The 9,626-nt window shown below is 38.4% G+C and overlaps 2 protein-coding genes across 2 annotated transcripts in view; one reads left to right on the top strand and one right to left on the bottom strand.

Moving 5' to 3' along the window:
* The first annotated feature begins 439 nt into the window (after nucleotides 1–439).
* Nucleotides 440–8,767, top strand: LOC311250873 (sulfotransferase 2B1-like). The gene is made up of 6 exons (XM_084342993.1): nucleotides 440–661; nucleotides 5,487–5,698; nucleotides 6,996–7,122; nucleotides 7,317–7,411; nucleotides 7,518–7,698; nucleotides 7,917–8,767. Exons 1-6 carry the CDS (start codon nucleotides 523–525, stop codon nucleotides 8,024–8,026), a joined length of 864 nt encoding a protein of 287 aa, XP_084199119.1. The 5' UTR covers nucleotides 440–522; the 3' UTR covers nucleotides 8,027–8,767.
* Nucleotides 8,768–8,772: 5 nt separating this feature from the next.
* Nucleotides 8,773–9,626, bottom strand: part of LOC311250871 (ras-associating and dilute domain-containing protein-like) — a 29,929-nt gene continuing 29,075 nt past the window's right edge. The window contains exons 17-18 of the mRNA XM_084342991.1: nucleotides 8,968–9,107; nucleotides 8,773–8,869 (exon numbers count right to left, since the gene is read on the bottom strand). Coding sequence (XP_084199117.1) covers nucleotides 8,776–8,869; nucleotides 8,968–9,107 — 234 coding nt within the window. The 3' untranslated portion in view covers nucleotides 8,773–8,775. The remainder of the gene's footprint in view (nucleotides 8,870–8,967; nucleotides 9,108–9,626) is intronic.

The raw sequence follows: 9,626 nt of genomic DNA, 5'->3' as shown, positions 1-9,626 counted from the left end.
CTCCCACACCACCCAGTGGCTGTAACACAGAATATAACGGGGAAAAAATCCCTAAACTTCTGTCGTCAGGATTCATTTCCAACTAGTGACATGAATAATCAGATAGGTTTATGGACATTGGTTGAGAGGCACCTGTGGTAGCAAGGGATAACTGATTTAAACTGCAGCCAGGCCAAATTAAAGGGCCTGTATTCAGGACTAAATAAACAACAAATTAAAGGACTCTGAAAATAATAATTATATTAACATATAGCCTACAGTCGACAAGCATACAATATTTGCACCTCTTACTGCTAAGAATGCTGAGTAATTTTAGGTGAAGCCTTAACACTATCTAAAACCCACTCAAATATGTGAACCTTTATTGTGAAAAGTTTCATCCCACGGTACAAAAAAAACAAACCACTGTCTACACTGAAAAGGTGGGTCCAAAGTCCAGTTCCTTATCAGACGTCTGTCAATTACTGGCAAGCAAAAGAGAGAGAAACCAGAAGAGAGTGTGCTTGTTTCTTTATATGAACGATGACTGAGGCAGAGTTATACACAGTGTACAAGGGGGTCTATGTGCCCGCACTCCTGCACCCCCAACATAGTCTGAAATACTACGAGGACTTCACTTTTCGCCAAGATGATATCATCGTTGCAACGTATCCGAAGTCAGGTGAGTGTCTCACACTTTCATGATAGGTTTGCTGCCTTTTGTACATATATGTGATACAAAAGTGAAAACCTGAAAGAGAAATCAAAGCACAGCCTTTCCCCATTCACTGCTTTCCGCTGGAGCTTGTTTGTGTGCTTGGATCTCCCTGTGTTTGGTGGGGTGTTCGCTTTATTTCAGTGTCACCCAGGCAGAGATGTGCCAAATGATTATTTAACAAGAAGCCATATCGTCGCAGTTAACCACTGCGGTCAAGCCAGCCCACAACTAGAAACACGTGGTCAAGCCAGCCCACACGTTGTTTTGCGGTGCGCGCATATACTGCACATTACGCTAATAGCGAGAAAAGACTCGTTTCAAAACAAAAGCAGGCTTCCACAACGACCCCAGCACGTAAAAAATACTCACGTCAATCTGATGTAGCCTTTCAAAATAAAAGCCCGTTACGCGTTCATTTTCCTTAACATTAAGGTTAACGTTCAAAAAAAAAAAAAAAAAAAAGACTACCCGTTATTACTGGACCGTTCCACTTCAGACTGATAGTACTCGACCTCAGGATGACACCCAGAAAAAATCAGGCCAATCTGATGTGGCATTTCAAAATAAAAGCCCCTTGAACTTTCATATTTCACTGTATTCTATGTCTACAGCAGGATTAATTGTTTTTAAAAAAAACAAACAAAAAACAACTACCCGTTATTACTGGACTGTTCCACTTCAGACTGATAGTACTCGACCTCAAGATGACACCCAGAAAAAATCAGGTCAATCTGAGTTGGCATTTCAAAATAAAAGCCCTTTGAACTTTCAAATTTGACTGTAATATATGTACAGAAATAACTGGTAGTTTTTTTGTTGTTGTTTTTTAAAAAAACAATCCTACTGTACATGATATTATATGAGTGTAACTCTGAGGTGGACCACTATCAGTCTGAACTGAAATTAGTTTGTGGAAACAGGTAGGCTAGTTTCCTTTTAATGTCAATCTGAATTCATATGGAAATATCGACTCTTTTTTTTTTTACTTTTAAGAGGGCTTTTATTTTGAAATTCCACATCCGAACTTCCTGGTATTATCTGAGTGAAACTGAGGTGGACCACTATCAGTCTGAAGTGAAATGAGTCTGAAAAAGGTAGTTTTCCTTTAAGGTAAATCGGAAGTGAGGGAAATATTGAAAATATTTGACTATTAAGTGGGCTTTTGTTTTGAAATTCCTCATCAGAAGCTCCTGATATTATGTTTATTTTTACGTTGGACTAATTATTCACAAAGATTAAATGCCATGGCCTCCACCTGCTAAGGCTTCAGTGTGATCAGAATTAGGCTGGTAAAATGAATTAAGGAAATAATCAATGAATGAATTCCGTATATACTCGATTAATTCATTAAAGAATCATTCAATTAATTAACAGATTGACTGACTGACTGAATTAATGTGAAATTGCTAATTGCATTCATAGGTCGGTGCTTTTATTTTGAATTCTGTTCTTACACTGCATTATCGTAATATATAGTATATACAGGCACCACAAAATAACTGGGGGCTAGTTTGACCGGGGTTTTCGGAGCGGAGGCGGGCTTGACCGCAGTGGCATGTTACAGTCTACGTTAGTCGGTTAACTCGGACGATATGGCTTCTTGTTAAATAATCATTTGGCACACCTCATAAAATCAGAGCGTAGTTGCATCATCGCACTATGTGAACAATCTTGTGAAAAGACTTGTTGGCACCTTAAACATAAGGCTGGCCTACATTTATATACAATTAGGCTGCATGTTTCAAAGTCATATTTAGATGACATTTAGTCAAGCAGAAGGCTAAAGCTGTATCGTCTGTAATGGTGTGTTTTCCAGCTAATCCAAGTTTTTTTTTTTTTTAAAAGTTTATTTGGCTGAAGAAGCAGGATCATTACACATAAAGGAACTTCATCCTTCAGTTCATCACACACATCCAACATCAATGCATCTGGAGATACATGGTTTTCACTGGACAGGAAGGGGAGGAAAAACTCATCTGAATAGTATCTAAAGCTGTCAGATGAATGTAGTGGAATACTAGTATAATGTTTGCCTCTGAGATGTAGCTCAGCAGAAGTATAAAGTTTCTCAAAATGGAAATAGTCAAGTAAAGTACAAGTAACTCAAATGTACACTTAAGTACAGTACTTGAATACACCACTGACTTACAGGCACCTTGTGACAGAAAAAAAACTATAGGCTATTACAGAAACAATAAAGACCAGACAGACCTGTCCAATCTGAATATCCATCCTTTTTAGTTGTATTTTTCCCTTCTCACTCTCCTCTCCAGTCCATAGCAATAAATAGTATACTTTAGGTGAATATTTTGGTGAACAGATTCCCATGCGTGCCTCAGTTTTGTATTTTATCTCATATGTATGTATTTTTGTTTTGGATAGTTAATTTGCAGGCACTGTAATTAGATCTAAAGCTTTCCTCCTGCCTCGCTCTTCTTCCTACCAAGTCTTCCTCCTCTCCTTCTTCTCTGTCTGTCCGACGTCTTTCACTGTCTCTCTTTTTTTCATTTAGTAGCACGAGCAGGTTATTTCAGCCCCCTCTGTTGGCCAAAACAAGCACAGTGTGATTGAGATGTTACCCAGAAGGCTCTGCTTCCTGGTCTTTTTTTTGCCACTGGAAAACAAGGACGTGGGGTCACTCTACTGTAGTTATTGTTCAAGTTACTGTTTGATGAATTAACACAGACAGTTATCTCTCCTTCTCTTGCTTGACCATTCAAATTCGACTATGCACCGCCCTGTTTCTTAAAGGAGCCACACTGCTTTTATAACCCCTGTTGGAGGATGACGCATGACTTCCAGACTCTACTGTAGTCATTATTCCATATTAGCAACAGCTTAAATTAAAAAAAAAAAAAATTAAAAACCTTGCCAGGAAAAGAGAAAAATATGAAATGTAAAAATACTAAAATACACTGGAGGGGGCTTTAAAGGCAAGGACAACCACTCAAATATTAAAACAGGACAGCAAAGTACATATGAAACAGGACAATATACAAAAGGGGGTGCTAGGGCGCCATCCCACCTGTCCCACATGACGAAGAATCATATAGACCTTCATTGAATAAGACTTTATATTTTTAAATGAGCAAGCTAAATATTACACAGTAAGTGAGTAACATGCATAATACGCAATAAAAATACCCAGATTAAAAATGTTTTACGTTGTGTAAAGTTACTGAGAGGTGAGGAAGGCCTATTTCCGGGCCGGGCTCAAAAATCTTTGGCCATAGCTCCTTGTTATAATTTGTGCATGTGCATGTACAAAGCAAAGTAGGCTACATATAAAACAGGACTATGATACCCAAAACATACATTAAAACGGGACAGCAAGACTACATATAAAACACTTAAAAGCAAGGGCAACAATACTGTAGGCCAGTGATCTCCATTATTTTTTCCATGAAAGCCACACTGGCAGGACAAAGTCAATAGGAGAGCGACTTTTACCACAAAGCACCAAAAGCCACCCCAAACATTAAGCACTTACCTACTAATTTGTCATTCCACAACAAACAGTATTTAATGCAGCCAATGCAATCCTAATTAAAAACAGGCATAATTAATACTGGGATGAGCAGTGGTGGTCCTAGCTTGCATGATGCCCTGGGCGAACCTCACCTTCAGCGCCCCCCCCCAAATAAAAAGACAGAAAAAAAAAACTCATACACAAAATGACTTTTTACTAAACTAATATTCAAAATATTATTGTACAATATCAGTCTGTTGTTGCGAGCACCATCTTCTTCGCTGTGGTGTCCTGGGGTGCGGGCATCAAAGCAAAAGACACTAACAGTGTGTGAGTTCGGGTAGGTCTGAGCTGGTTCCATGTAGCCTATACTGCCATCTTATCTATGAATAGCGTAGCTGTTTTGAGTATTTTTATGTGTATTGGCTGTGTTATATAAATATTAGCTGCCATGTGAGCCACCAATTAAAGCTTGGCGAGCCACATGAGGCTCTTGAGCCACACAACGAGTAACACTGTTGTAGGCTATAACAAGCAAAGCACATATATATCCCTTAAAAGCAAGTAGCAGGCCCGGCTCGACTCAACTAGACAAATTAAAGCTGTTGATGGAAAAGCAAATCGGCACAGCTCGGTTTGCCAAAAGTGCTAGTGGACACATGACCACTGAGCAGAACAGCACAGGAGTTGGGAGTAATTTAGGCTTAAGATTTGGAGAAACAGAGATCCCTTTGTTTAAATGCCTGTTATGGATAATGCATCAATCATTAACGTTAAAAAAGTAACTAATGCTCAGAGTAGTGCTAGCATAGCATTATTGTAACAAAAGTTACTGAGTTTCAAATGGAATTCATCTTTATATCTTAACTGACACAAAAAGATTCATTCCTATACAAACAACATTGTTAAATGATTGTATTTCATGTTAATTTGTCTTCAGGACAGATGGAATTGTAACTTTAAAAAAGGGAGAACACTGAGAACTTTCATCACCACATTTATCATTAATGGTTAACAACTTTTGCATGGCTCATGAATAGAGTAAGAGAACAGGGCTGTGTAAAATTTAAACCCATTAAAAAGTTGCCCTCAGATACCCTCCTTGTTGATTTTGGTGGGGGTTTTTTTGCTGTATACTTTTCATTAAGTGTACAATTCACGAGTGGCATTCTTTTCTATAGTGTTTGTTGTACAGTAACACCGTAGTAGCTTTCATTTTGGAGTGCCAAAGTACAAGTAAATCCAAAATTAAATAGAAACACCGAGCATTAGTCATTAGTGTAACTATACACTTCTGAAACCTCTTGTTTCCTTTGGTAGGTACAACCTGGATGCAGGAGATTGCTCCTCTGATCATGAGTGGAGGTGATCCAGCTTCTGTTGACACTCTTCCTAACTGGGACCGCGTTCCATGGCTGGAGGAACAACGGTCCTGCGTCCTAAACCTTGAACAGCGGCCGTCCCCACGCATTTTTGCTACACACTATCACTACAACATGATGCCACCATCCTTCTTTGAAGCCAAGCCAAAGGTAAATCTATATGAGACAGAAGTCAGTGGTATAAATCCAAACTACTAACTAGCAACTACTTATCTCTGTCAGCCTCTTCCTCCTTCAGTAACTCTTTATGGAAGGAATCATGCACAATCTTGAGAACAACATCTCAGAGAAGTAATTTGAGTCCTACCCCCAGTCAGCAAAGGACATTACGTGTAAAACTGAGGGTTTGTATGTGCCAGATATATAATGTATGAACAAACCCCTATTTAGGGATTAGTATTATTATTATGTGTGAAGCTTCCATTGCATGAAAATTAATTATCAGAATACAAACAACACCATATCATGACTAATATGACCCATGACTGATGGAACATTACGAGCATTACCATAGAAAACCCCCTTAGCTGTGAGAGCTGTGCGCATTTATGCACGAGGCATAGCAGCTTAACTTCATAGCTAATTTAAATCTCCTGACACGCAGACAAGATCTAACGTAATGTGATGTGTGTTCTGTGTTCTTTTACGCATCCAAAAGGTCACACATACACACACTAGGTTCATATAGCAAGTAAAGCAGCCATCCTGATAAATCCTGTGCTCCATCAGAGTTGTCTAAAAATATTGAAATCAAAAGATAAAAGTTTATAATTTTGTTTCCTGGTTGTGAAAATATTACTGACCAAAATAGAGAATTATGACAAATAAATAAATTCATTCATTACAGCATATTAAATAACCTAATATCAAGAGGCCACAACAACTTAAACATAAACTTATATTGTGCAAAAGTTTGTAGTCATGTGTTGCATATTTTTCTCTCACCCCAGACTGGAAAAAAAAAAAAAAAAAACTGCAGCTGAGGCCAGCAAAACCACAAAAAATAAAGAAGATGAGACAACAGACAAAAACCTAAAGATGTTTTAAACCAGAGTGGCAGGAAAAGTTAAACAGGGCAGCCAATCACACCGAGACGTGTCACTAGAAACACGTTGCCAGCAAAACTATTGATTTCCTGTGGTACCACGTGTCTGGCATATGCCTCTCCCTTGCACTGCGTTTTTCGAACAGCTTCTGGGCTTGATTGACAGCTCGCCTATTCCCTACTGTAATCTAAAAAGCTCATAGAGATGTCATATTTATTAGATCTGAGTCATTGTTTTGATTTTTCACCTGTGGTCATCGTGCTATAAGAAGACAACGTGGCTGCAATAAAAAGGGGCCCCAAAGCAGATTGAAATGTATCACACAGCATGTTTGAAGACTGAAAAGGGTTCAATGTTCAGAAGTCTATAAATGATTAATGCATGTCATATCATCATTTCAGGTCATCTACGTCATGAGGAACCCCAGAGATGTATTTACATCTTCCTTTCACTATTATGGGATGGCATCGTACCTGGTGAACCCTGGCTCACAGAGCGAGTTCCTCCACAAGTTCCTTGATGGAAAAGGTTTTTCTCACTGTTTAATGTACAGTATTTATTTCTAATTCAATACACAGGAACCCTCAACTAAACTGTATTTTATAAACCAGCTACGGTCATTCACCTGCTAACCAGATTTAAAACAGGCGGTGAAGTTCAGTGCAATGACTTAACTTAATTATTAACCTAACGGAATGATTATGACTTTCCTTCCCTTGTAGTTATGTTTGGCTCATGGTTTGATCATGTAAAGAGCTGGCTGAATGCTGAGGATAAAGAGCGCATAATGTACATCTCCTATGAAGAGATGATAATGGTAAGATGTAGCAGTAATCTACAAAACTGCCAAACATCACAAGCAAACACAGTCAATACTGTGAGGATAACTGCAGGTACATGAGATGTGTGTCTGTGTGTTGCAGGACCTGAAGGACTCAGTGTCAAGAATTTCTCAGTTCTTGGGGAAATCTTGGGATGCTGAGGTGATCGAGAAGATAGCAGACCGATGTCTGTTCAAGAACATGAAGCAGAACAAAATGTCAAACTACTCTACAGTTCCTCGTGAGTTCATGGACCAGACAAAGACTGAATTTCTCAGGAAAGGTGAGTTAAAAAAAAAACCCCATTGTTATTGGCTGCAATATATAGAGACTGATGACATTTACTGGGAATGGCTAACTATACAGTACCACTTTACACACACTTAATACAATGTAGCACATTACATACTGTATTTCTAGTCAAGAAAACCATCATTTAAAATAGGCACACACACCGTTTTTTCAGCTTTATTATGATTTCTCTTGCATGTTGCGTTTCAGGAATTGCCGGAGACTGGAAAAACCAACTAACCGTGGCAGAAGCAGAGATCTTTGACGCAGTTTACAAAGACCAAATGAAAGATGTCAAATATAAATTCGTATGGGATTAAGATACGAAAAAAAAAGAATAATCTGACTCGGCTTCATAGAGTGACTTATAAAACACCAAATAACCTGCTTTGACGAATATCATTCTTCTTAGCAGACAGATTACAGACAGTAAACTCGCCATATAACATTCCTCGCTCTCGCGGCTGCAGTGAAGTTAGCGAGAAGCATGTTGATGGAGTCCCATTCTTTTGATCATTATCTTTAATCATTAGTAATACCACAAAATAATAGACAAAGTGGATTTATGCATAGTTCTCCTTGTTGCATTTAATGTTGCTTAAAATATGACCTGAATGATAGACTACCTGTGACTTGACCTACCTGTCATCAGTAAACTGTTATTAGTTCATTGGTCCACTCAGCCACCTTTCATATTATTGTTTCTGTTGTATTCATTGAAAGTTTTACAACATGTCTTTAAAGGTTTTATTGTGACAAATGTTATGAATTAATATTTTTCTCAATGGACTAAGAGCTAAAGGATATTAAACTATGTGTATTATACAACACTACCCTATATAAATCCAGTAAACTGTATACATATGTAGTATTATATCAATGAAAACTAAGATGTTCTCTTCACATTTTTTCTCTTCTTCCCCTTTACTGACAATGACGTAGCCAACACTGATTGGGAGATCCACATAAAACATGGTGAATTTCTCTGTTAAGGTCCATATGCTGAACTGGAATGTTCAACAAGCTCCATCGTTAAATCTGGTTCAAAACCAGAAGAGAAAAAACGCTGTCAGCATTGAGCCTGTATAGCCTTAGCCATCCAGTCAGATCTGGCCACCAGTAACCTCAGTCTATCACCTGATGACTGGATCAGCTCCTTTCCACTGACAAGAGACAAAGAGGTGGAAGAGATGTAAAAACAATCTGTTAAATTAGATTTTAAACATGAGAATGCTCAGATTTCGACTGAAATCATTCTTACCTCTGGTAGTCAAGTCCAACAACGCTGATTCCGTTAACAGCCAGGATCCTGTCTCCTGGTGCTAGTTTCTCACACCGGGCTGCAGGAGAGTCTGGGACCACCGCACGGATGAAGATGCCTTTCACCCTCAAGGAAGTGTCCTGTAAGATGATGTCAAATGTCAAGGACTCACTGACAGATTTTGTAGTCAGAAGCAAACAAGACTTGCTGAAACTGTGATGATCCTAGAATCAGTATTATGCAGTCAAATTGGTGGAGTGTGTCTAAAGAATGGACTTATTATTAATTCAAAGAACACAAAAGAAATCATTTTTGGTCTTCCAGTGTCTAATTACCAACAACACAGAACAAATCGTGTTTATTCATTAATCCAGTCCCTAATGGAGACATGAAAGTAGATAGAAATGTTGCCAGGCTGCCACGGCTGGAAGACAGAATTACATAAGTTATAGGGAACCAATCTAAATACTAATGGTGTCATTATTCCATACCTATTCCATTGTCAAATCAACGTTAGTCTAGTCTCAACCAGACTAAAAAGACTGTAGGTCAAAGGCTTGAGTCAAGTTTTCAGACTGCACACACTATAAGAATGTTGTGTTTGGCTGGTGATATTACATCAGACCCGTCTCATATTTTATTTCAAGAATAATAGCATT

Source organism: Pagrus pagrus, assembly GCF_965226575.1.
Source record: "Pagrus pagrus genome assembly, chromosome: 21".
Classification (NCBI taxonomy): domain Eukaryota; kingdom Metazoa; phylum Chordata; class Actinopteri; order Spariformes; family Sparidae; genus Pagrus; species Pagrus pagrus.
This window is presented reverse-complemented; position numbering and strand designations above follow the sequence as displayed.

Excerpts from the sequence above, each read along its gene's own strand:
- LOC311250873 (XM_084342993.1), top strand. The coding sequence starts at position 523 with ATGACTGAGGCAGAGTTATACACAGTGTACAAGGGGGTCTATGTGCCC. Across the intron at positions 5,699-6,995 it reads TCTTTGAAGCCAAGCCAAAG|GTCATCTACGTCATGAGGAA; the intron begins GTAAATCTATAT and ends TCATCATTTCAG. Across the intron at positions 7,123-7,316 it reads CAAGTTCCTTGATGGAAAAG|TTATGTTTGGCTCATGGTTT; the intron begins GTTTTTCTCACT and ends CTTCCCTTGTAG.